This window comes from Lithobates pipiens, unplaced genomic scaffold, assembly GCF_037356315.1.
Source record: "Lithobates pipiens isolate NorthernLeopardFrog02 unplaced genomic scaffold, aLitPip1_a1.2 Scaffold_1, whole genome shotgun sequence".
NCBI classification, from domain to species: Eukaryota; Metazoa; Chordata; class Amphibia; order Anura; family Ranidae; genus Lithobates; species Lithobates pipiens.
The window spans coordinates 221,135,288-221,162,750 of NW_027507685.1; the positions used below are offsets into that span (position 1 = coordinate 221,135,288).

General features: G+C 43.2%; 1 protein-coding gene across 1 annotated transcript in view; it reads left to right on the top strand.

Moving 5' to 3' along the window:
* The first annotated feature begins 38 nt into the window (after positions 1 to 38).
* DDX39B (DExD-box helicase 39B) overlaps positions 39 to 27,463 on the top strand; it is a 42,486-nt gene continuing 15,061 nt past the window's right edge. The window contains exons 1-6 of the mRNA XM_077483145.1: positions 39 to 180; positions 11,214 to 11,457; positions 18,651 to 18,778; positions 18,874 to 18,966; positions 22,434 to 22,617; positions 23,188 to 23,306. Of these exons, the coding sequence (XP_077339271.1) occupies positions 11,247 to 11,457; positions 18,651 to 18,778; positions 18,874 to 18,966; positions 22,434 to 22,617; positions 23,188 to 23,306 (735 nt within the window). The 5' untranslated portion in view covers positions 39 to 180; positions 11,214 to 11,246. The remainder of the gene's footprint in view (positions 181 to 11,213; positions 11,458 to 18,650; positions 18,779 to 18,873; positions 18,967 to 22,433; positions 22,618 to 23,187; positions 23,307 to 27,463) is intronic.

A 27,463-nucleotide genomic window follows, 5' to 3' on the forward strand; every position in this document is an offset into this window, starting at 1 on the left:
ATATTGTTTGTATCCAAAGTCGGTACTCTTTAGACTCCAAAGCAAAATTTTGTTGCAGGCACTACGTTCCGGGGTCCTTACTCGGTTTTGACAACCAACCACGCCCCGCCGGAAGTAGATTGTGGGAGTTTGGCGCCGTTTTCCTGCCTCCCTCCTCAGAGAAGAAGGACTAGAGAACAGGTAAGGGATGTGGAATCCGGTGGATATCGGCGCCATCCTTACCTGTAGAGCGGGTTTTTCCCTCTGTGTACCGAGAGGGGTCTCTGTACGGCTCGGAGCCCCCATGTAGTTGTGTCTGGGGGGGAGGGGAGGGATGATAGAGATCCAAGATGGAGGCGCTGCGCTTCCTGGCATTCCCAGAGGAGCAAGAAGGTAGCCAGCCTGACCATAGGGGGGACCTCCTTTGGGTGTGCTGCTGGGCTTTGGCTTGCCTGAGGATATGCAACGTAAAGAGGAACTGCAGTCTGCTCACATCATTTGTAATAAAAACATCTTTACCATTCTGAAGCTTCCCTCCAACCACTTTGCAATATATATATATCACACACACACTTTCTGTAATTGCCAAATATGCTGCAGAAATCTCCCTCCACTGAGTCTGGCTGCAATCATTTTAAAGAGGAAGTAAACCCTTCCAAACAACTTGGACCTATAGGTAAGCCTAGATTAAGGCTTACCTGTAGGTCCAAGCAATATCTCCTAAACCTATATGGTTTAGGAGATATTTGCCCGAAAATGGGCACCGCTGTCAACGGCGCATGCGCCGTAGACAGCGGCGCGCATGCGCACTAAATGCGGCAAATCCAAGAATGGATTTGCCAAATTTGTCGACTCCCGTGCGCATGCGCGGGAGTGACGTCATCGCGGCTTCGCCGTATGACAGCGGCGGAGCTGCGAGGCGCGACTCCCGTGCGCATGCGCGGGAGTGACGTCATCGCGGTTGCGCCGCTGTGATTCGTCGGAGCTGCGAGACGCCACAAGCAACATGGATGCGGCGGACTACAGGGAACAGCGGCGACTTCGCTGGCTCCTGTGTCAGGTAAGTGACACATAATGAGCTACTATGCGATGCATAGTAGTCCATTATGCTTTACCTTTGCAGGGAAAAAAAAGAGGAAGTAAACCCATCAGGGTTTACTTCCTCTTTAACTGTTGGCTGCTGCCTGTTCGCTTCCTGGATTTGCACAGAGGCACACCTCCAGCTCTCATTGGCCCTCTTATGACCTTCCTGGCAAACCCCTCTCACCCCCTTCCCTTCCTGGCAAACCCTGCCAAGAGTGAGAGACAGGACAGTGTATGATGTCATAAGTCTAGACAAACAGGAAGTGGGCTCTATAAGGTATTTACTGGAAGAATTTTTTTATTATTAGTTACTATCCAAAGTTAAAACAACAACAAGGAGGGGGGGGGGGATTTAATAGATGGGAAAAATGAAAAAAAAAAAATGACCGAATGTCCACTTCCACACCGGTCTTATTCTGCCACTTCCCTGCTACTTTTTTTTTTTTTTTGCTAGAAAATTACTCAGAACCTCCCAAATTATATATATATATATATATATATATATATATATATATATATTTTTTTTTTTTTTAGTAGACACCCCAGAGCAGGGATCTGCAATTAGCGGACCTCCAGCTGTTGCAAAACTACAAGTCCCATCATGCTTGTGGCTGTCAGAGTCTTGCTAGGCCTCGTAGTTCTGCAACAGCAGGAGGTCCGCTAATTACATATCCCTGCCTTAGGGAATAAAATGGCGGTCATTGCAACTTTTTATCTCGCTCAGTATTTGCACAATCCATTTTTCAAACACCTTTTTTTGGGGAAAAATAAAAACGGTTTCATGAATTAAAGCTGAGCTCCACCCCATTTAACATGTTTTGCTTAATCACATGCCATAAATCTATTCAGTAATAAACGGGGATATATATATATATATTTTTTGTACCTGTGTTTTTGCAGAAGTGCTTCCTGTCTTAGCTGTCTGCAGATATGGGTGGGTAATCTGCGGCTTCTATGTCATTTCCTCTTTTCAAGCAATGTCTCCTGGGAGCTCCTGCCATTATTCCCATTGTCCCATAGTCATTGTGGATGCCTGCTGCGAGTTCTCGCGGGATTTTGATGCCGCCGCCGTTGTGATGGCCACCCCTCAAGTTTACACTTTACAGCGCTGCTTACTGTAAACACTGAGCATGCGCAGGGAAATAGCGGTGAATGCTGGGAGCTCAGCATTCACCATATCCAGGAATTCCATGCTTGTGGGCTTCACATGCCCACAAGCAAGATGGGAATGGCCACAATCCTTTTTTTTTTTTTTTTTTTTTTTTTTTTTTTTTATAAATATTTATTTAAAACGAAAACGGACAGCAAAAAAACAGTGAGTGTATTTATGATTTTACATTTATTTCAATGACTGCAAAAAAAAATAATAGTAATGGTCGCTGGAACCCCGCTTTAAAAAAAATAACAAAACAGTAAAGTTAGCCCAATTTTTTATTTTTTTGTATATTATAAAAGATGTTACGCCAAGTAAATTTACCCAACATGCCACGCTTTGGAATGGCGCCAAACTTCGGTATCTAAAAATCTCCATTGTTGCACATGCTCTAACGCACGTGGCGATACCTCACATGTGTGGTTTGAACAGCATCTACATATGTGGGCGGGACTTACATGTGCGCTCACTTCTGAGCGCAAACTACCAAGGACAGGGGCGGTTACATTTTTTTTTATTATTATTATCTTACTTTTTTTATCACTTTTATTCCTATTACAAGGCATGTAAACATCCCTTGTAATAGGAATCTGTGTGAGAGGTCTTCTTTATGGAGAGATCCGGGGTCAATAAGACCCCACATCTCTCCTCCAGGCCGGAAAGCATGAGAACAAGGAAAAAAAATTAATGATCTCATGCTGACAGCCGCAATTACAGGTTTGTTTACTTCTGGGAACTCGGGTGTGATGTCATAATGTCGCGCCCGGGCTTCCGACAGTCATAGATGACTGGTCACCGGTAGGGATGGGCTCAGGTGTGTTCACATGGACCACGTGCAGAGCCCACCAGGAAGTTGGCGCTGCGCTAATCATGGGCAGTGAGACATTGCCCGATCTCTGCTGCCGCACATCGGGGCAATGTCTCACTGCCTGTGAGTAGCGCAACACCGCGCCGACTTCCTGGTGGCCTCTACACATGGACCATGTGAAAACGCCGGAGCTCAGCCCTAGTCACTGGAAATCTCTATCGGTGTCATCCAGCGGCAGGCAATTTTTTCTCCGGTCCCCCAATGGCACAGGAGAGCCCGGGGAGGGTGGGGGGGGATTTAGCCAGGAGAGCCATTCTGCCGCAGTATATCTGCGTGAGCCGGCCGGGAACCGTTTAAGCACACCCTCCTTTACTTTCTGAATGCCTGAGTGAAGGGTAGATGGAGCCTAGGAAGTAAATCATCTGCCCTTAGGCTGGATTCACGCCTATGGCATTTTTAATGCATTTTGCAGATTTGCTCTACAGCCCATTTAAAATGGTTTCCTATGGAAGAGCAAATATACAAAAAGCATTAAAAATGCATAGGTGTGAATCAGGCCTTACTCAAGATGCTTGAAATGCTAGGGAGATGTTTTTCTGAGTGTTTTATAGAAAAATAAAGCATGGATAGGGGATTTTGCTGTGAATATTAAAAATGAATTGGTGTTTGTTACCCCGACTCTTCATATTCCTGATGTGTGCCTGCTGTACCATGTACTTGTATGCCAGTATCCAGTTTTCTCTTTGTATTGCTTCCTTTGTGTGAAATCCCTGGTGTTCCTGCTTTCTTATTAAAAACTGACCACACTAAGCAAGAGAGCACATCATGGTCAGTTCTCTAGCTATGCTGGGAACTCAGGCTGCTCTCCTCCAATGATCAGACTTGTGCTGACACGCCCCCGCTGCACAGCTAATCACTGGGAAGCTTAGTGTGCTGTTGCTTCTTTTTTCATCGTGGTGTTTTATTTTTATTTTTTAATAACCACTTCAGGACCGCCGTATTGCCAATGTACGTGAACACAATGGCACAGGCAGGCACAATCACGTAGATGTACGTGCCTGCCTTCCAGCGGGTGGGGGGTCCGATTGGACCCCCTCCCGTTGGATACGACGGTCCGGTTCGCTCCAGGAGCGCTCCGTGATGAGGGGATGGCCGTTGGTTTTCGGCCACCCCCTCTGGATCGCTCCTGGCCAATGAGAAGCTTCCTCCCACTGTGTATTGTTTACACAGGAAGGAGGAAGTGATGTCATTCTCCTCGGGGCGGTCTTTTTGACCGGACTACGAGGAGAAGACTAATACTAAGTGTGCACCAACACTACACTGACATGTAGGTACACACAGGCACACAAACCCCCCCCCCCCCCCTGATATTTTTTTAGGTTCACCGCCAGGTTTTTATAGCGCTAGGTACCCCGATATACTACCCAATAATGGTTTTAACCCCCTGATTGCCGCTAGTTAACCCTTTCACCCCCTTTTGCCAGTGTCACTAAGCGATCGTTTTTCTGATCGCTGCATTAGTGTCGCTACAGTCGCTAGGTAGCTAGTTATTTTTTTAGGTTCACCGCCAGGTTTTTATAGCGCTAGGTACCCCGATATACTACCCAATAATGGTTTTAACCCCCTGATTGCTGCTAGTTAACCCTTTCACCAGCGATCACTGCTAGCACCTGCGTTTTGCCCCTCTGCCCAGCCCACCCAAGTGCAGTATCGATCGATCACTGTCACTTACAAAACACTAAACACATAACTGCAGCGATCGCAGAGTCAGGCCTGATCCCTGCGATCGCTAACAGGTTTTTTTGTAGCATTTTATATTTAAATCCGGAAGGCAGTGCTTGGTTTTCGGGGTCCCGTATGTGGCTAGGCTCCCAAAAAGTCCCCCACATGTGGTATCCCCGTACTCGGGAGAAGCAGCAGAATTTATTTTGGGGTGTAATTTGACTTCTGCCCATAGCATGTGTGAGCAATATATCATTTAGTGACAACTTTGTGCAAAAAAAAAAAAGTTTGTAATATTCCCGCAACTTGTGGCAAAATATAAAATATTCCATGGACTCAACATGCCTCTCAGTAAATAGCTTGGGGTGTCTACTTTTCAAAATGGGGTCATTTTGGGGGGTTTTGTGCTATTTTGGCATTTTATGGCCTTCGAAACTGTGATAGGTAGTGAGGAGTTAAATCAAAAATTTGCACCCTTAGAAATCCTGAAGGTGGTGATTGGTTTTCGGGGTGCCGTGCGCGACTAGACTCCCAAAAAGTCCCACACATGTGGTATCCCCATACTCGGGAGAAGTAGCGGAATATATTTTGGGGTGCAATTCCACATATAACCATGGCATGTGTGAGCAATATATCATTTAGTGACAACTTTTTGTAAAAAATTTTTTTTTTTTTTTTTTTTGTCATTATTCAATCCCTTAGGACAAAAAAAATAAATATTCAATGGGCTCAACATACCCATCAGCAATTTCCTTGGGGTGTCTACTTTCCAAAATGGGGTCATTTGGGGGGGGGTTTGTACTGCCCTGCCATTTTAGCACCTCAAGAAATGAGATCGGCAGTCGTAAATTAAAAGCTGTGTAAATTCCAGAAAATGTACTCTAGTTTGTAGACGCTATAACTTTTGCGCAAACCAAAAAATATACGCTTATTGACATTTTTTTTACTAAAGACATGTGGCTGAATAAATTTTGCCCTCAATGTCTGACAAAAATTTAGTTTATTCGATTTTTCTTATAACAAAAAGAAGAAAATATCTTTTTTTTTTCAAAATTTTTGCTCTTTTTCCATTTATATCGAAAATAAAAAAAATCGCACAGGCAATCAAATACCATCAAAAGAAAGCTCTATTTGTGGGAGGAAAAGGACGCAAATTTCGTTTGGGTGCAATATTGCATGACCGCGCAATTACCAGTTAAAGCAGCGCAGTGCGAAATTGCAAAAAGACCTCCTTAAAGGTCCTTAAGGTGTTTATTGGTCCGGAGGTGAAGTGGTTAAACTGTACACAAAATGTTTTGCCTTTCATTTATATTTCAAACTTGAGTGGGTTGTTTTACAAGGTGATTGGTTTACAACCACACAGCATTTTTGGTTTGTGGCACTCAGATTCAGTGTAGTTCTGTTTTTAAAGTGGTTGTATACTCAATTTTTTAACTTTTATCTACAGGAAAGCCTATAATAAGGCTTACCTGTAGGTAAAAAAAATATCTCTTAAACCTGTACGGTTTAGGAGATATTCCCCTCGGTATGCGCTGCTGACTGCAGCGGAGCATGCGCACAAGGGGATTCTCGGCCTGAAAATCCGGCAGTGGCCGGCCGGCCGGAATGAAATCTCCCGTGCGCGGGAGTGACGATATCGCGGCTCCGGCCACTCACGGCGCCGGAGCCGCGATACCCGGAAGAAACGCAGAGGGAGCATGTCAGCTCCCTCGGCGTGGATCGGGCCAGATGTCGGGGCCTCGTTCTAAGGTAAGTATTTCATAATGAGCTAGTATGCGGTGCATACTAGCTCATTATGCCTTTTGCTTTGCAGGTTTAAGAAAAAAAAAAAATGTGCGGGTTTACTACCGCTTTAAGTGTGTGATTCTGCCTGCAATTCTGAAACGTGCATGAAAAGGTTTGGGGTTCTGTTCATTGTCAGTGGCACCCCAAATGCGATAAAGAAATGGGGGTTTTGTCACACCAAAATGTGCAATTCAAAAATGTGCCGAAGTCTGCTATAAAAAAACGGGTACAGGGGCTACTTTGGGGTGTTTGTGGAGCAGAGGGCAACCCATTCAAATGATTGGTGGTGTTACAAAAACATGAAGAAAAAAAAAAAAGCTACACTCCCGTGTTGTTCTGTTTTAGAATGGACCCTTAAGCCTCGTACACACCATCGGATTGTTGGCCAACAAAACCGTGGAATTTTGTCCCAAGGGCATGTGCCGAAACTTGTCTTGCATACACACGGCACACAATTGTTGGTCAACAAGTACGAACGTAGTGACATATAGGGCTGCAAATAACGATTATTTTCATAATCGATTAGTTGGCCGATTATTGTTTCGATGAATCGGTTAATAACCTTAAAAAAAAAAAGCGTGTATAATTTAGTTAATACGTAAAGTTTTAAAAAAAGGCAATTATTTCTTAAATATCTCTATGCAGTAGTAAATATAAATAACCACCTAATATGGTTAGGGAGCAAAATATCTAATCCACTCTGAGAATAACAGACAGAAGAGATATATACTGTATATACTATTAGAGGAGATATATACTGTATATAGTTACACTATTAGAGGAGAGAGATACTGTATATACTATTAGAGGAGAGCTATACTAATAAAGGGTCAATCTGGTAAATATCAGACTCATTAACTTTAACCCCATTTTGTTACTGGCCGATTAATCGATTATGAAAATAGTAATCGATTAATTTCATAATTGATTAGTTGTCGATTAATCGATTAGTTGTTTCAGCCCTAGTGATGTACTATGTTGTTTTTCAGCTCTTTAGTGCCACCCTTTGGGCTCCTTCTGCTAATTTTGTGCTAGTAGAAGTTTGTTGATTCGCAGTTTTCAGTTTGTTTCTGAACGGCCGTTCATCAACCAGACATGTTGTGGAATCGGAGGAGATAACGTGTTCTTTATTATTGGCCTTGGAGTTATTGCTTTGACATTATTTTTTTTGGTTGAATAATTGATTTGATTTGGTATATTTTTGAATGCATAGAATGCATTTTTTGGTTAAGTTCTATTGGCAGATAGCATGTCTATGTCTCATTTTATTTGTTTTCTTTTTTTAATGCACAATAAAAAAATTGTGTAGAATAATACTTGGCTATGTGTTTTACTTCATATGACAGTTTGGGAGCAGGCAGTACATTTTAAAATATACAATGTAAAATAGACAAGGGACACCAACATAGTTGTATCTCTGACCTTATAAACTACGGGATAATGGTGCTGTGGAAACTTGCCCAAATGAGAATAAAAAAGAACATAATATTATTCTTGATATCACTAGAAAAAAAAAGCCTTTGAAAATTTGTTTGCAATAACTACATCAGTGTCGCCAGCAAAGCAGCTTCATTATTATCCCATTAAAGTGGTTGTAAACCCTTACAAAACATTTTGACCTACAGGTAAGCCTAGATTAAGGCTTACCTGTAGGTCCAAGAAATATCTCCTAAACCTACACTTAGGAGATATTTACTAAAAGACAGTCAAAGCTGTCTACGACTCATGCGTGGGAGTGACGTCATCGCTGCTCCGGCGCTGTGAGTGGCCGGAGCAGCAATACCCGGAAGAAGATGGAGGCTCCAGACTACAGGGGACAGCGGTGACATCGCTGGCTCCTGTGTCAGGTAAGTGACACATAATGGACTACTATGCGATGTATAATAGTCCTTTATGCTTTGCCTTTTGCAGGGAGACAAAGAGGAAGTAAACCCATCAGGGTTTACTTCCTCTTTAAAGAAGAGAATGTGCGCTGCATTTGGAGATTCCATAATTTGCCACGTCACGATTGTTAATTCTCCATTACAAGCGCTAGTTTACAAGATTGACCGCTTCCGAGCATGCGTGTTAGTACTTTTGACTTTTGTCTGACGGACTTGTGTACACATGCTCGGAAAATCAGACAACACATATTTGTCTGGAAAATTGTAAAGTCTGCCATCCATCGTTTGTCCACGGAAAGTTGGCCAACAATTGTCTGAAGGAGCGTACACACGGTCGGTTTTTCCGCCAACATCCTGACATTGAACATTTCCCCTCAGAAAATCCGATCGTGTATACGTGGCTTGAGGGCCAATTCACACTGTATGCGGTGACAGACGTTTCATCGCATTGTAAAATGCACGTCACTGTAGGCGTAAGGACACACAGGAAACTATTGTTCCATTCACACTGCAACGCAGCCTAGGGCTGTTCTAATATACAAACATGCTGCATTTTATCACAGCAGCGCTCACCAGCCTGAATCGCACTGTAATGTCGGGTGGCGTGATGCATTGTCACTGGACATTGCAGTGGAATGAAGTGTAGTTTTTGTTCACCTCAAATAAAGTTAGTATAAAAAAAAAGGAGCAGTGAGATGTGATCATGCATCACACTGCCCTCCTAGTGCAGCGACAACACAGAGTGGTGAATGGCTCTGTGATGTCACGGTGGAACGGTGTGAATTGGCTTTGTTAGGCCCCATTCACATCTCAGCACAGTGGAATCGTGTGATTCTGTCCAGAATTGTGGAACACTTAAAATGTGCAACACCTGTTTGGGTGTCATCCATTGTGAATGGCATCCCAAAGCAAGGCCTGCCATTCCATCCCTATAGAGGAAGTCACAACCGCTGATTAGGTCCCTGTGGTATCCCAGAGTCCATGACCTTCACCGTATAGAAGAGTTACCAGCCACCCTCCATAACACTGAAGAAAAGTTCAGGGAGAGGAGATATTTCACATGTACAGATTATTTACAAGACTTGATCTGCTAGGGACCCCCTCAGTGATAATGCATCGATTAGCTATACGTAAGCCTCAGTTCCCACTATAAATTGCATGTGAATCGCACCACATTCCTATGGAATTCACATGCAATTCAGTGTGGTGCGATTTGAGCCCGTTCATTTTTAATAGGCTCAAATCGCATCACACCAAAGACAAGCATGCATCTTTTTTTTGTTTTTGGAGTCACAATGTAATCGGACCGCATGGTCCTTTTTCTACCATGCGACCCGGTGCAGGTAAGGGCACTGCATTTGGGGTGTCGTTAACTTTGTATTGACACCTGCAGCATTTCGCAGAGGGCAGTGTGAACTGCCTGCAGGGGAGATGTGATAGTGAAATTGCGCTGGTTCCCGCATCGCAAGAGTGTGAACCCAGGGTAAATCATGGTGAAATCGCCCCAAAAATGCATTGAATTCTCGGTAAAAATGCGGTGCGTTTTCTGTGCCGCGATCGGCACCTTTTTCTCTTAACATTCTGCCGAAATGTTTTGGCAGCTGAAATTTCAGTGCATCTCTAGTAGTTTGGGAGAGGGGTCTGACCCTGGATGCTGTATTTCTGTGCCCAGGGTCACTCATCCGTCCCTTAAACAAAGATAACTGCTGGGTGTTTGCATACATAACAGCAGCTGTGGCGCCTGTCATTGCTTTGTACAGGCTTCCTGGATGCAGCTTAAAGGGGTTATAAACCCTTGTGAAAAAACTTCTCATGCAGTCAGTTAACTGTGTTCCTTTGTATTAAAGTGGTTGTAAACCCTTACAAACCACTTTTACCTACAGGTAAGCCTAGATTAAGGCTTACCTGTAGGTCCAAGAAATATCTCCTAAACCTATATGGTTTAGGAGATATTTGCCCGAAAACGTAGACAGCGGTGCGCAGGCGCACTGAGCGCGGCATTTCCAAGAATGGAGCTGCTGCGCGTGTCGACTCCCGTGCGCATGCTCGGGAGTGACGTCATCACGGCTTCGCCGAATGACAGCGGCGGAGCTGCGAGACGCCACCAACAAGATGGATGCGGCGGACTACAGGGGACAGCGGTGACTTCGCTGGCTCCTGTGTCAGGTAAGTGACACATAATGGGCTACTATGCGATGCATAGTAGTCCATTATGCTTTGCCTTTGCAGGGAATGAAAGAGCAAGTAAACTCATCAGGGTTTACTTCCTCTTTAATTCCTCTGCTTTTAGTAGTAATTCTCCTCCATCCTGCCACTGATATTGTCCTTCCCCCTTGATGGGGGTTAATACAACCTAAGGGGCTGTCACGGGCTCTCATTAACTCCTTCCCGCTGCCGCCTCCAGACCCCTTTAACACCCCCCCCCTGCCCGGCTTATGGTAAAATGACAGCTGGGTGGGAGCACTGTTGTTCTGGGAGGAGAGAAATAGAAGTACATTCCATATCCTTCAGCTTGCCATCAAACCATTTTGGGTGAATGGATTTGGCCTTTAAAGCAAATACTTTTTAGCTTTGTAGTGTGGTTTTGTTTTTAATGCTTTGTTTCTCTGTACCAAGTCTTTGTTTTATATAAACTTTATTTAGGATACTGTAACGGCTATAAAAGCTTGGATCCCAATCCTGGGTAAATATCCACTGTCAATCTTGTCCGAATTTTAGAGAACATGCCTCACAAGTTTCCTGTTTAAGGCGTACAAAGTGACTCTAAGCTTCTTTTTTTTTTTTTTTTTAATATATGCAGACTCGCCTGCAGATCCTTACAGCACAGTTAAAGATGGCAGAAACAGACGTAGACAATGAGCTGTTGGACTACGAGGACGATGAGGTGGATAACCAGACTGGGGGCGATTCCCAGGAGCTTCCGGTCAAGAAGGAGATGAAAGGTTCCTACGTGTCCATACACAGCTCTGGCTTCAGAGATTTCCTCCTGAAACCTGAACTACTTCGTGCCATTGTGGACTGTGGATTTGAACATCCATCAGAAGGTGAGTGAATGAGGCCAATGGGATGTAAACAGTAAAGGATGTGAGAAACCAGAATGGGACGTCTGGAAATAGATAGTAGAACACTGAACTTGGACTTTTTAGGCACACCAGTACACAATTGAAAGTAAAAAAATATATCTTTAATAAAAAATAAAAAGTTTACACAAACAGTTGAGCTTAAAATTCCCCCGGAATATACTGCCTGTAAAGTGCATAATCGCCACTCTAACATCAACTTGGTGCACTACATAGGAAAAGAGTTCATTCTATAAATTAGGATTAGTTCCAGAGTGCTTGGCGTGTAGTAGAGTAGTGGCGTAGCTCGCTCTACATGCTACTCGCCGAACGCTTCTTCAGGAACTTGAGGCAACTATTTATGCGTGAAAAGGAGAAAACGTAAGCAACATGCACGGTTGTGCTCATAAGTTTACATACCCTGGCAGAATTTATGATTTCTTGGCCATTTTTCAGAGAATATAAATAACACAAAAACTTTAACTCATGGTTAGTGTTTGGCTAAAGTCACTTATCAATCAACTGTGTTTGCTCTTTTTAAATCATAATCGCAACATGAACTACCCAAATTACTCTGATCAAAAGTTTACATACCCCTGTTCTTGATACGGTGTATTACTCCCTTTAACATCAATGGCAGCTTGAAGTCTTTTGTGGTATTTGTGAATGAGGCTCTTTATCTTCTCAGATGGTAAAGCTGCCCATTCCTCTTGGCAAAAATCCTCCAGTTCCTGTAAATTCTTGGGCTGTCTTGCATGAACTGCACATTTGAGATCTCCTCAGAGTGGCTCAATGATATTGAGGTCAGGAGACTGAGATGGCCACTCCAGAACCTTCACTTTATTCTGCTGTAGCCAATGACAGGGTGACTTGGCCTTGTGTTTTGGATCATTTTCTTGTTGGAATGTCCAAATACGTCCCATGCGCAGCTTCCTGGCTGATGAATGCAAATGTTCCTCCAGTATTTTTATGATAACATACTGCATTCATCTTGCCATCAATTTTGACCAAATTTCCTGTGCTTTTGTAGCTTAACCACTTGGGATCCGCGCTATTGCCAAATGACGGCATTAGCGCGGACCTACATTTCCGGGACTACGTCTATTGACGTCGTCCCGTGTACGAGCGGCCTGCGCGCCCCTTGAGGGGCGCGCGCGGCGCGCTCTGTGATCGGCGAGTCCATGAGACTCGCCTGATCACCGATCCGTGCAAGGGGTCGATCCCGATCCCTTATCACGTGATCAGCTGTCAGCCAATGACAGCTGATCATGTGATAGAACGGAGCCGGTAATCGGCTATTATCGGCTATTAAAAAAAAAAGCCGATCACCGGCGGCCGTGATCGGGACATCAGTCCCGATCACGGCCATCAATACAAGGGACCACCTGCCACCTGCCAGTGCCCACCTGCCTCCCGCAGTGCCATCCTGAAGTAGAATAAAAAGCAAAAGTAAGTGCCCCCCGTCAGTGCCACCCACAGTGCCACCCAATCTGCCTCAAAGGTGCTGCACCCCAGTGCCGCCCATCAGTGCCCAGCAGTGCCACCCATCAGTGCCCAGCAGTGCCACCTATCAGAGCCACCTATCAGTGCCCATCAGTCCCATCTATCTGTGGTACCTATCAGTGCCCATCCGTGCCACTTATCCGTGCCACCCATCCGTGCCATCTTATCTGTGCCCATCTTTGCCCATCAGTGCCGCCTTATCTGTGCCCATCAGTGCCGCCTTATCTGTGCCCATCGGTGCCGCCTTATCTGTGCCTATCAGTGCCCACCAGTGCAGCCTATCAGTGCCCACCAGTGCAGCCTATCAGTGCCCACCAGTGCAGCCCATCAGTGCCCACCAATGCAGCCCATCAGTGCCGCCTAATCAGCGCACTTCAATGAAGGAGAAAAATGACCCGTTTGCAAAATTTTATAACAAACTATTAAAACATGATTTTTTTTTTTTGCATCTTTTTTTGTTTGTTTAGCAAAAAATAAAACTCCGAGCTGTAACTAAATACCACCAAAAGAAAGCTCTATTTGTGGGAAAAAAATGATAAAAATTTCATTTGGGTACAGTGTTGTATGCCCGCGCAATTGTCATTCAAAGTGCATCAGCGCTGAAAGCTGAAAATTGGTCTGGGACTGAGGGGGGTTTAAGTGCCCAGTAAGCAAGTGGTTAAACATCAGCGACCCACCTCCGTGTTTCACAGTAGGAATGGTATACCTTTCATCATAGGCCTTGTTGACGCCTCTCCAAATGTATGAATAAAAAGAAAAATATGCCTTCTGATAGTGGCGTGTAATGTACCAGGAATAAGGCAGTGCATGCTCTCTAACCTCTATAACCATATGCAAAAAAGAAAAAGGGTCCCGAGTAGAGAGCCTCACTTTTTGGTCACTTTCTATTTGGGACCCTTTTTCTTTTTTGCCTCTCCAAATGTAGCATTTAAGGTTATGGCCAAAAAGCTAAATTTTTCTCGTCACTCCAAGCGACTTTGTGCCAGAAGGTTTGTCTCTGTGCTGTTTGGTGTATTGTAAGCGGATACTTTGTTGTATTTGCCTAGTAATGGCTTTCTTGTGACTCAACCATGCAGCCCATCTTTTTTTAAGTGCCTCCTTATTGTGCATCTTGAAACAACCGCACCACAGGTTTTCAGAGAGACTTGTATTTCAACTGAAGTTCTTTGTGGGTTTTTCTTTGCATCCAGAACAATTTTCCTGGCAGTTGTGGCTGAAATTTTAGTTGGTCTACTTGACCGTTAGTTTCAACGGAACACCTCATTTTTCACTTCTTGATTTAGAGTTTGAACACTTCTGATTGGCATTCTCAATTCCTTGGATATCTTTTTATATCCCTTTCCTGTTTTATACAGTTCAACCTTTTCCTGCAGATCCTTTGACAATTCTTTTACTTTCCAATGACTCAGAATCCAGAAATGTCAGTGCAGCACTGGATGTAAGATGCAAGGGTCTGTCAGGAGTCCATAAACACAAACACAAACACAAACACAAACACACACACATTGCATGCAAACAGATCACAGGTGAGGATAGTTACCTTTTTAATAGCCATTCAAACCCCTTTGTGTCAACTTGTGTGCATGTTATCTGGCCAAAATCACCAGGGTATGTAAACTTTTGATCAGGGTAATTTGGGTAGTTTCTTTTGTCATTATGTTTTAAAGAGTAAACACAACTGATAATAAATGGCTTTGGCCAAACACTAACCATGTGTGAAAGAAAAGTTTTTGTTATCATTCATATTCTCTGAAAAATGGGCAAGAAATCATAAATTCTGCCGGGGTATGTAAACTTATGTGCACAACTGCATATAAATTAACTCACATTTTTGTAAATATATTATATCTTTTCATATGACAACACTGAAGAAATGACACTTTGCTACAATGTAAAGTAGTGAGTGTACAGCTTGTATAATAGTGTCAATTTGCTATCCCCTCAAAATACATCAACACACAGCCATTAATGTCTAAACCCCTGGCAACAAAAGTGAGTACACCCCTAAGTGAAAATGTCCAAAGTGTCAATATTTTGTGAGGCCACCATTATTTTCCAGCACTGCCTTAACCTTCTTGGGCATGGAGTTCACCAGAACCTCACAGGTTGCCACTGGAGTCCTCTTCCACTCCTCCATGATGACATCGCAGAGCTGGTGGATGTTAGAGACCTTGTGCTCCTCCACCTTCCATTTGAGAATGCCCCACAAATGCTCAATAGGATTGACATGCTTGGCCAGTCCATCACCTTTACCCTCAGCTTCTTTAGCAAGGCAGTGGTCTTCTTGGAGGTGTGTTTGGGGTCCTTATCATGTTGGAATACTGCCCTGCGGCCCAGTCTCCGAAGGTAGGTGATCATGCTCTGCTTCAGTATGTCACAGTACATGTTGGCATTCATGGTTCCCTCAATGAACTGTAGCTCCCCAGTGCCAGCACCACTCATGCAGCCCCAGACCACGACACTCCCACCACCATGCTTGACTGTAGACAAGACACACTTTTTTTCTCTTTTTACTCCACACCTGGTTGCCACCACACATGCTTAACACCATCTGAATAAAATAAGTTTATCTTGGTCTCATCAGACCACAGGACATGGTTCCATAAATCCATGTCCTTAGTCTGTTTGTCTTCAGCAAATTGTTTTTGGGCTTTCTTGTGCATCATCTTTAGAAGAGGCTTCCTTCTGGGATGACCGCCATGAAGACAGATTCGATGCAGAGTGCGGCGTATGGTCTGAGCACTGACAGGCTGACCCCCCCACACCTTCAACCTCTGCAACAATGCTGGCAGCACTCATACTTCTATTTCCCAAAGACAACCTCTGGATATGACGCTGAGTATGTGCACTCAACTTCTTTGGTCGACCATGGCGAGGCCTGTTCTGAGTGGAACCTGTCCTGTTAAACCGCGGTGTGGTCTTGGACACTGTGCTGCAGCTCAGTTTCAGGGTCTTGGCAATCTTCTTATAGCCTAGGCCAGCATTATGTAGAGCAACAATTCTTTTTTTCAGATCCTCAGAGAGTTCTTTGCCATGAGGTTCCATGTTGAACTTCCAGTGACCAGTACGAGTGAGTGAGAGCGATTAACACCAAATTTAATGCACCTGCTCCCCATTTACACCTGAGACCTTTTTAACCCTAATGAGTCACATGACACCAGGGAGGGAAAATGGCTAATCAGGCCCAATTTTCCACTTAGGGGTGTACTCACTTTTGTTGCCAGCGGTTTAGACATTAATGGCTGTGTGTTGAGTTATTTTGAGGGGACAGCAAATTTACTCTGTTATGCAAGTTGTGAACTCACTACTTTACATTGTAGCAAAGTGTCATTTCTTCAGTGTTGAAAGAAGGGGATGAGAATGGAAAGATGGGACAGTTGCTGAAGCTGGCCATAAATCTATTCCCAGACTCTAAAATTGTGATGGACTGTCTCGGTACTAATAATAAGCAATGTAAGTAGTATAAAAAAACTATTACATATAAAAAAATGACATATGGGGTACGTTAAAACAACAATTTTGAATAAAATTATAATTAAAAAAGCAAATACTCAGGGTTCCCCGAAACGTATCTGCTGTTGAAGCAATTATCGAAATAGATTTTTTTTTTTCTCTACTATTTTCGCGGGTAACCTCTTTTTCAGGAGAAATATCTATAAAATGGATATTGGAATAAAACACATCGAATACATTATATTCACAATTGCAAAAGATAATATTTTTGTTATATAGAGAATGCGCCATACCTGGCAGGGGAACCATCAAAAAAACAAGCAGCCCCCACTCCAGAGCCATCCAAGGGGGGTGGTAACAGCTAGAGATGCTGCTGCAGCATCCATTTGTATGCACGTCCCGTCCGTAATCATCCAATCGGCGCCGCTGTGGATGGTGTCATCCGGACCGGCCTACAGACTCCCCTCTACATGCACCCAAAACCTGCGCATGCGCCATAGCCAGAATGAGATGTCTGACACTGCCATGCAGATATATGAGAACATTTGTGTTTTATGAGATCAGTGAGAAGCAGTGCTACAAGAGAACCACGATGAGTATTCGAAATAATCTTTGCTGTAAAATTGCCTAAATTATGCAGTATCTGTCATATCCATTGCCTTTATTCTCAAGACATATTTGCTTTTTAGTGAAACGACCTTCTTTGGGACCGGCCTTGATTTTTGTATAGCCTATTTTTCTAGCAGTCCTCTAAAAGGCCCAGCCACAGGCAATATCTTAGGAAAGTGGAAAGAGTGCTGGACCCGTAGGATTATCTTACTAGTATTGTTGACTTAAAGTATTGATGTAAGTGATCTGATTCCTGGGCAAATGGCTTCTACACCCAAATGGAAATCTCTACAGTCTCTCTGGCATGTAATGTAACGAGAATTTATATTGAAGTGCCGCATCACTGCTAAACTCTGACATGAGAAAGCAAAACCCTGCCTCTATCAAGAGGGCTGCCTCACCATACTTTCTTCTGCATGGTCTTTGTGTGAAGGCAGTAATGGGAAAAGATCAGGCTGCTTTTTTGGGTACAGCTTCCACAGTACAGGTCCTCCTTTAAAAGCATTGCACACTTTTTCAAATGTTTTTATTATTTTATTATTAGAAGTGGGTATTCGTGTAGTTATATTCCCTGTGGTGTTTGTTTGTCCTACTTTGTAAGGATGGGCTCAGTTGTTGTGGCTGTATTTTGTAGGGTCATGGTTCCCCTACGTCCAGGAATGAAATTGAAGTGCCACACCACTGCTAAGCAGTCCAGCTACAACTTCATTTCATTAAGTCGGTGGTACAAGCCAAAAAACATTCGCCAAAGCGTTTTGGGGGTCCAAGCTCCCCTTCATCAGGGCTTGACTGGCAACAATGTGAACAAGCTGAAAGTGAGCTGGACCTAAAAAAATATATATTTTTTTTTTCCAGTATGAATTGCAAGCACAGGACTTATCATCAGCCTGTTTGGTGGGCGCTCGGAGCCACAAAACGCTTTGACTTTTTTTTTTGGGCTTGTACCCCTGACTTTTAATGGAATAAAGTTGGACCTCTTAGCAGCGGTGTGGCATTTCAATTCTGGACATAGAGGAATTGGGCTTGCATGTGGTTGCAGTATTTAGAGTCACATCGTTGCAAGGTAGGACAAACAAAGGGAATAGAACTACACTATTACCCACTTCTACTAATAAAACTAAAACATTTGAAAGTGTGCAATGCCTTTTAAAGAGGACCTGTACTGAGGAAGCTGTGCCCTAAAAAAAAATGAGCCTCATCTTTCCCCATTACTGGCTTACCATACTTTGTTCTACACTGTTTTTGTGTGGAAGCAGCCATCTTGACAGAGGCAAGGTTTTGCTTTCTCATGTCAGAGCTTCCACCTCATTACTGATGGGAGGAAATATAAAAAAAAACAGGGAAGGCACAGAAAGCTCAGATGCACGGGATGAATGAAGCTGAAGTGGGGAAATCTTTGCATTGCAGGCCCTCGTGTACATCTTCCTCTCAGGAGAAGGTGGAGCTGCACAAATCGCCAAATCTTAATTTAGATGAAAATGAAGGCGCAGGTAGACAAACTATCTTTCAGGGCATTTCCTAGGCACAATTAGCATAAATAGATGTTCTCTATAAGATGACATATCTTCATTTTTCAGTACAGGCATGAACATTTTTCTCTGCTTTGTTGACAGTACAACATGAATGCATTCCACAAGCCATCTTGGGCATGGACATTCTCTGCCAGGCAAAGTCTGGCATGGGAAAAACTGCAGTGTTTGTCTTGGCCACGCTACAACAGCTGGAGCCTGTTACAGGGCAGGTAAGTGAAGTCTTGTCTTAACAATATGTAAGTTTTCTGTGTGTGTGACATCTGTTAGTAGTTGTAACTTACAACATTTTTTTATCTTTCTACAGATCTCTGTGTTAGTCATGTGTCACACCAGAGAGCTGGCATTTCAGATCAGCAAAGAGTATGAACGATTCTCCAAGTACATGCCATCTGTGAAGGTGAGGGAATATGGATATCCTTCATTTTGTTTTTTTTTTGTTTTTGTGGTCCTCAGTTACAGTGAACAGTTGGTAGTATAATCTCTACTATACATGAGAAACGTTTGTCATTTACAGTATATCTCTTGTAAGAAGTGTGGGATTGTGTGTGTTATTGTGTGATACTCCTGGGTTGCAGTCCTCAACATTTCTCTGCTTCTGTAAAATAACACAAGAGTCATATACTCCTCCCTTACTCTGCATTTATGGATAAATACACCAAACCATGCTAACAAAACTCTCAAATTTACTGCAGCAACATTAAAGCGGACCTTCAGCCTCCCGAAGATGAGTCTGCCTCTCCACCCCTCCCTTTCTCTGTAGGAATAGTTCTTTTTTTTTTTCAGTTTATATTTTGTAGTCCACCTGTCTCCACGTGCAAGTCACTCGCCTGATGTGTACACTGCCCGCTGTGCCTCCCAGGATATGTACATCACATATCCCAGGAGGCATAGCCTTTCTGTCAAGGGAAGGAGGAGGGGGCGGGCCTATCTGTGTGTCATCGAGAGGCCTGCCTGCTGAACCCGGAAGTCCCGGCGGGCTTCTCGAGGTCTGAGAGAACATGGTGGTGGAGGACAAAGCTGTGGCCAATTGTGAAAGGATCTCAGCGGAACAATGCTGGATCCACTGGATGGATTCGTTTTTGAAATGTGCAGATACCATCATTGCGCAAGCGGGGCCACCAAAAAAAAATGTAGAGGTCGGGGGAGTTCCTCTTTGAACATCGGCAACCCCATAGTATATATCAAATTATTAATTGCAGCGCTGAAAAAAACAAAACCCTAAAATGCAATATAGAAAAAATGAATCCTAAATCTGCCCCAGTACTTTCATAATTGTGAACTTGTGCAATAAAATTCAAGTGAATGAATCAATATACTACAAAAAAAAGAAAACATTCAATCAATAAAGTGCTGTTTGTGATATCTTCAAAATGCCATCTTTGCAATTAAGTGTCCACACTTTGCTCCATGCTCCACACCCTTTATTAACAAGCCACCAGAGATTCATGCCTCATTAACTAAAGATCGGCATTAGTAACTTAAATCCAAGCTGTCAGCTCTCCTTGGTGGTACATTTCCTTCTGCCCCAGGTTATTGTGTATATTCTCATTCAGACATTAACTATACAAAAGAAGCAGCAGCTCAATGGTGAAATCCAGTAAGATAAAAACACTTTTATTGTCCACAAAATTACTACTCACAAGATCAAAGATAAAGCAGGCATGTCGACTGCTTTCTGAATTCCTCCACACGTGACAACTTTGCAGAGCTGGCACCCGGCGCTGGAGGTAAAATAATACCCAGTGATCCAGGGGCTGAATGACAGTCTGTACACACCCAGCAGCGGGCGACACCTCATTGCACTTTGTCCAATCAGGAACTTTCTCAAGAGGATCAAATCTTACTGGATTACGCTATTGAGCTGCTTCTTTCTTTTTGTATGATTAATGTCTGGATGAGAATCTGCATAGTGACCTGGGGGGAGGGAAATTTGCTACCAAGGAAATATGATGGCTTGGATTTAACCACTTCTGCTCCAGAAGGATTTACCCCCTTCCTGAGCAGAGCACTTTTTGGGATATGGCCTACGTCACTTTAATTGACAATTACGCGTTGTTACACAAGAACAAAATTGATGTCCTTTTTTTTCCCCCCCACAAATAGAGCTTTCTTTTGGTGGGATTTGATCATCTCTTTGGTTTTTATTTTTTGCGGTATAAACAAAAAGCGACACTTTTGAAAAAAAGCAAATTTTTTTTTTAAGCTATAATATCCCAAAAAATATATAAAAAAATGTTTTTTTCCTCAGTTTAGGCCATATTTTTTGGTAAAAAAAATTGTAATAAGTGTATGTTGATTGCTTTGCGCAAAAGTTATAGCGTCTACAAAATGGGGGATAGTTTTATGGCATTTTTGTAAAACTTTTTTTATTAGTAATGGCGGCGAACTGTGATTTTTTTTATTGAGACTGCGACATTGCGGAGGACACTTTTGACCCTATTTTTGGACCATTTTTATTTATACAGCGATCAGTGCTATAAAAATGCACTGATTTACTGTGTAAATGGCACTGGCAGGGAAGGGGTTAAACGCTAGGGGTGATCAAGGGGTTAAGTGTGCCCTAGGGAGTGATTCTAACTGTGGGGGGGGTGAGCTCACTACAACATGACAGAGATCACTGCTCCCGATGACGGGGAGTAGTAGATCTGTCATGTTGCTAGGCAGCAAAACGACAATCTCCTGCGCTTGGGTGGTTAGTCTATGGATAAGTGGTGCGATCAACCCTCTAGATCAAACAGTGCCTGCAGTCTTGCTGCCCTCCTCAGAACAGTGGATATTCTTAAAACTGGAAAAAAAAGAGGAAAGGAGGGCGCACCGACCTTGTGCATTACCAATGGTAAATTTTATTAAAAGCTATAATGGCAATAATCATACTTGCAGCGTGTAAAAAAGGCTTATCAATAGGTGAGACTGCAACCCGGACCTGATATTGGAGGGGTCAGATGGCATCACACACGGCTGACGCATACCCTCTTCCTCCGAGCCAAAGCGGTCAATGATGTTACTAGGCAGAACAGGGAAATGCCTTGTTTACTTCTCCCCATTCTACCTCTCCTGCCATGATTGCTGGACACAGGTGGACATAGAGTCTGCGGGACCCGCAGTACATGGCAAGCGAGTGCCCACTAGCCCGCAAATTAAAGGGGATGTACAGGTACGCCCATTTGCCCACCGCTGCCATTGTGCCGACGTATATTGTCGTGTTGCAAGTGGTTAAGTGTGTAATGCCAATCTTTAGCGCGGCACGTATCTCTGGTGAGTTGCTACTTAATGTGGAGTACAGTGTGGACACCTTTCACCTGTCATAATATGTTATCGGTTAACATCAAATTCAGGGTGTAATGCGTAACGAGTTACTAAATCAGCAAAACTGACTGACTGCATTGAGTTCAGAACAGATGCGGAGAATGGTACCAACTGCATAAATGGAGGACTGGTGGCTTTTCAGCAGCTTGAACAGGTGCCAGTGATTCCCTATTTTCCTAAAGAGGAAGCCCATTCCCCATCCTAGGAAGTGGGGAACACCACCTGTCAAAAATAGGTACCCGTCCCCCCGAAAGGTGCCAAATGTGTCACTATAGAGGGGCTGTGGAGGAGACGGATAAGCAGAATGTCCACTTTCAAGTTGAACTCCACTTTAAGTATACGTTTTCTTTGAAATCCATAGCTTACCCCCTATTATTAAAGCTGTAAGCTCACATGGGTGAAAATGACAAGGCATACTGAGGAAGCTGGAGGATTTGGGTCATCCAAGAGTACAGATTTACTTCAAGGCTTATTGTAACTTTTCATAGCAAAATAACTAACAAATTCTTTTCATAAATTTATACTCAGAAATTCAACTTGTTTCTTCTTGCATACTAGGTGGCTGTGTTTTTTGGCGGACTTGCAATTAAGAAGGATGAGGAGATGTTGAAGAAAAGCTGCCCACACATCGTGGTCGGGACTCCCGGCCGAACTCTGGCGCTGGCAAGAAATAAGACCCTAAATCTGAAACACATCAAACACTTCATCCTTGATGAATGCGACAAGATGCTAGAGCAATTAGGTGAGGAGGGGATGAGCAAGAGGAAATTATTGTATGAAATGCCATTGTTATTGAATGTTGTATATATTCTTAGGATCTCCAAATTGATTGGAAGATCCTACCTGAATCACATTTTACAGCTTGTGCATTTATACCAATCTCATTGTCTTATTAATTCTGTGTGGATAATGTTTAATATCATAGCAAGACATGTAACACCTCACTGTTTGGATGCAGTTGTGCTTATTTAGGGCCAGTTCACGCCAGATGCAGTTCCGTGCACTTTTGTTCTGCACTAAAAATGCATGCACAGTGTTTTGCATGTATTCCAAAGTAGTTCACACCAGTGCAGTCAGTTCCAGTGCAGAAACTGACTGCATTGGTGTGAACTAGAGCCATTGGAATACATGGAAAACACTCTGCATGCATTTTTAGCACAGAAAAAAGCACACGGAACTGCATCTGGTGTGAACTGGCCCTTAGAACAACCACATATAGTGTTAAGCGCCTCTACAAACAGAATTTAACAATGAATGGACAAAAACGTCTTTGTGACACTTTATTTTTTTTTTTTTTTTTTAACCATTGCAGATATGCGCAGAGATGTGCAAGAAATATTCCGTATGACTCCTCATGAGAAGCAGGTCATGATGTTCAGCGCTACCCTGAGCAAGGAGATTCGCCCAGTTTGCAGAAAGTTCATGCAAGACGTAATAACCGACTCTTCAAATCCCTCTTCTTCTTCCCTCCGCACCACCCCTTCAGCTGTCCCCGCCTGACACTACTTCCAGAGAGATGCTGGGAACAAGAAGCTGCAAGCGCAATCAGTTGCTGTTTCCCTTTCATAGAAAAGTGACATGGTCTGCAAAACTGTGTCAGACAGCTATAGCAAGCGTTAGGTCCCTGTGACACTATTCGCACAAGTGTGTCACTGACATAGCAAACAGCCAATCCCTGTGACACTATTCGCACAAGTGTGTCACTGACATAGCAAACGGCCAATCCCTGTGACACTGTTCGCACAAGTGTGTCACTGACATAGCAAACAGCCAATCCCTGTGACACTGTTCGCACAAGTGTGTCACTGACATAGCAAACAGCCAGTCCCTGTGACACTATTCGCACAAGTGTGTCACTGACATAGCAAACAGCCAATCCCTGTGACACTATTCGCACAAGTGTGTCACTGACATAGCAAACAGCCAATCCCTGTGACACTATTCACACAAGTGTGTCACTGACATCGCAAACAGCCAATTCCTGTGACGCTATTCATTGAAGTGTCACCCCAGCCAGTAGCAGACATATCCAGTTCATATGACACATCTTATCAAGTGCAACAGCAGTTAATAACAAACATCCAGTCCTCATGACAGTATCCACAGAAGTCTCACAATATCCAGTAGGCATTCTCTGTAGGACGATCAATAATGCTTATAGGGAACACACAGTTTTTGTGACACAGTCCACACCCAAGTGTCACAGTGGCCATAACCCTGTGGCCTTACACATTTTACAATAGCCAGCTACAAATATCAAACCCCTGTGCCATCCACCAACACATTACCCAAGTGTATAGCCAGCAGCCAGTCCCATTGTGACACATCAAAAAAAGTTAACAACTATTCCCTGTGTGATACACCACCAGTGTCACACAAAATTTACCTTCTAAATGAAGTCACTTAACACCTCATCACAACTATTTCACATATCTATCCAAAATGCTGGTGTGATACAATTTAATTCTTATTTAAACCACCAACGCAACACACCATTTACTTTTTTTATGGCTTTTTTTTTTTTTTTTTTGTGGTACAAGCAAGTCAGTCCTAAACCACAGCATTGTTTTTGGCACAAGCTTTGCTCTTTGTCATAAAGCATTATAGCTCAATATTAACACTTCAGTGCCAAGGTACTGACCTCTGCTTTTACTTAGCACCAGTCTTTGCCACACTAAGGGCCACTATATTCAGTATTTTTTGTGACTGCTGCACTTTTTGTATAGATGAATGCTCAACATTTTTCAAGGAAAGACTCTTGTATAATTGAGAGCTTTTTTTTTTTTTCTTTTTTTTTTTTTCTTTTTGAAGCTATACTTTTGTCACATTTTAATGAGCTTTTGTATTATACAGTGGCAGTCACACTTTGTTGGCTCCCTTGAGTGAGCTAATAGTATTTTTTAAATATTTTTCATTATTTTTTTTTATATTTTTTAATCACTTTTTTTGCTTTTTTTCTTTTGAAATTTGGCCAAGTTTGGCAGTACTAATATATGGGGGGAGGGGGGAGAAAGGTGTGGTTTACTGCCAGTAGGAACTGCGCACAGTTGTTACTAGCAGTAATAAAGGCCCGTTACGAAAGTGGGTGAGTGGGGTGGCATAGCTACAAGGGCTGTTAACTTCTGTTCGGATAGCCAAGCTTAGACAGGCTTTCACATGGCTGTGGGACTGGTGTTGGGTTAAAAGATGTTTTTATAATGTTTATAGAATGCTTAACAATATTCATGCTATAAAGTTAGCTTTGGTGGGGGCTTTCAACCTCATTGGGTAGTTATTGCTAGAAAGAGGGAAAGTTTGAACAAGAATCGGTTCATAAAATGGGTAGCTCAGTTGAGAAGTGGTGCCTTGGGCGGTGACCTGTGATATGAATGTGGTGTTGGGATGGCAATCAACAGGATGTCTGTTACAATTCCTTATGGGGAAACATTTGAGTGTTGCTATGGAAGTGATTATTAGTGGGGGGGTTTAGTGAAAGTCCATAAAGTTTGATCCACGGGATAGCACCAGGGAAACAGGACTACCCCCTCTTTCCATCTCTATCTCTGCTCTTTTATCTCCTCTGCTGCTTGAGTCAGTGTGAATGTTTGTAAAATATGTGCCAGTTTGTTCATCTTCACATATGCTGGGCATTTCCTGTGCTTGTTTGTAAGTTAGAATGTGGATGTTGTGATGGTACATACACTGGCACATATTAGCTTTTATGTATGGAGTGAATGTATGAGACTTATATATTGTGGCTTATGGATGCATTTCTAATGTACATTTTGGAGAGGCTTTTATATTCAATGTTCTGCTAAGTCTGAGTAAGCCTTCAGTATGCCTGCACTTCAAATACAAGCTACTGTGATTTATCAGGCCTTAGGACTTTCAAAAAAAGGTCCAAGGTGCAGTGATTATTGAAAATGCATAAATCCATAGCTCCAAATATCAGATTACTAAGCTTTGAACAGTAAAATATTAAGTCTGATTAATATGCGTTTCTGCACTTTAAATAGTCATAGCACATTGGGAATTGGGCTTGTGTAAGACTCGTGGGCATCCAGGAACCTCCACACTAGCATGACCTTATTAGCCAGATGACTGCAGGTTCCACCAGCTTCATGAAATGTAAAAATAAGTGCACCCAGAAGAGAGGTTTTTCCCTTCCCGTTCACATCCCACAATGCTTTGTCTGAGCCTTATTAAAGCTGATTTCTACATTTCCTGTCAAGTTAAATAGTTTGTTTTTACCAAGCTGTGGCCCTAATGAACAGTTTACTTCACTAAATACTGCAATGTCTCTAAGCACGGTATGTACTGCATGTATCTTCAGTTACATACAGTTCACAGTACCGGGTTGCAGCTATGAGACAAGGACTTCCCGTCTCATACCCGGAACAGAATGGAACCGGCATGACGGCACTCCCTGCATGTTGGGCCTCTCTGTGGCTAGGCTGTGAAAAAGTCCCACACACATGTTATCGCCATACTCAGGAGGAAGGGCAGAATGTATTTTGGGGCGTCATTTGTGGTATACACATGCCATGTGAGAAATAACCTATTACATTGACAATTTTGTGGAAAAAAATAAATCGTAGTTTTACAAAGAATTGTAGGGGAAAATGACACCAAAAACCTCACCATGCATCTTACTAAATACCTTGGAATGTCTACTTTCAAAAAAGGGGTAATTTGGGGGGTATTTGTACTTTCCTAGCTTGTTCAGGTCGCAAGAAATGAGATAGGCCACCAGTATATCAGGTGTGATCATTTTTTTTTTTATGATTTGCACCACAGCTTGTAGACTCTCTAAGGTCCGGTTCACACTGAGGCAGCACGACTTGCAGCGCAACTGCCTCAGGTGACCTGGACACGACAGCAGCGACTTGCAAAACGACTTCTCTACAGAAAAATCAATAAGGATTAAGCCGCGTACACACGAGCGGACTGTATGGCGTACTTAGTCCGTCATACAATCCGACGGACAGTCCGTCATACTTTCGACTGAACGGACTTGACCACACACTGATGCACAAACAGTCCGTCGAAAGCTTGCGCGATGACGTGTACAGCACGTACGACGGGACTAGAAATAGGAAGTCCAATACACAGCAAAGCACCCTTCCGCCGTGTAAATCCTTTCTGGGCATGCACCATTCTTAGTCCGTCGAACTAGCCTACTGACGAGCGGATTGTCCGCTGAAACCAAAGTACGACGGACAGAATTTCGAAAAATCCGAAATACTTAGTACGCCAGACTGCATGCTGAAAAAGTCCGCTGAAGCCCACACACGAGCGGACTGTCCGATGAAATGTGTTTCGACGGACTAAGTAGGCCATACAGTCCGCCCGTGTGTACGCGGCATTAGAAAAACCAAGCAGCTAGGTGGGACTTTATATGAAGCGCAAGGTGTGTAGAGCCAAGCACGACCATCCCCGATATTTTAGACAAAGACGACCAAAACAAGTGGGACTTTATATGAGGCATGCGCCCAGGAGATAACACGGTGATAATGAATATGGCAGGTACCCAAAATAGTATGAAAGAACCAAAAACGTTGCATATAAGCATCACATGACAATTGGCACTAAATTATTTAATTGTATAT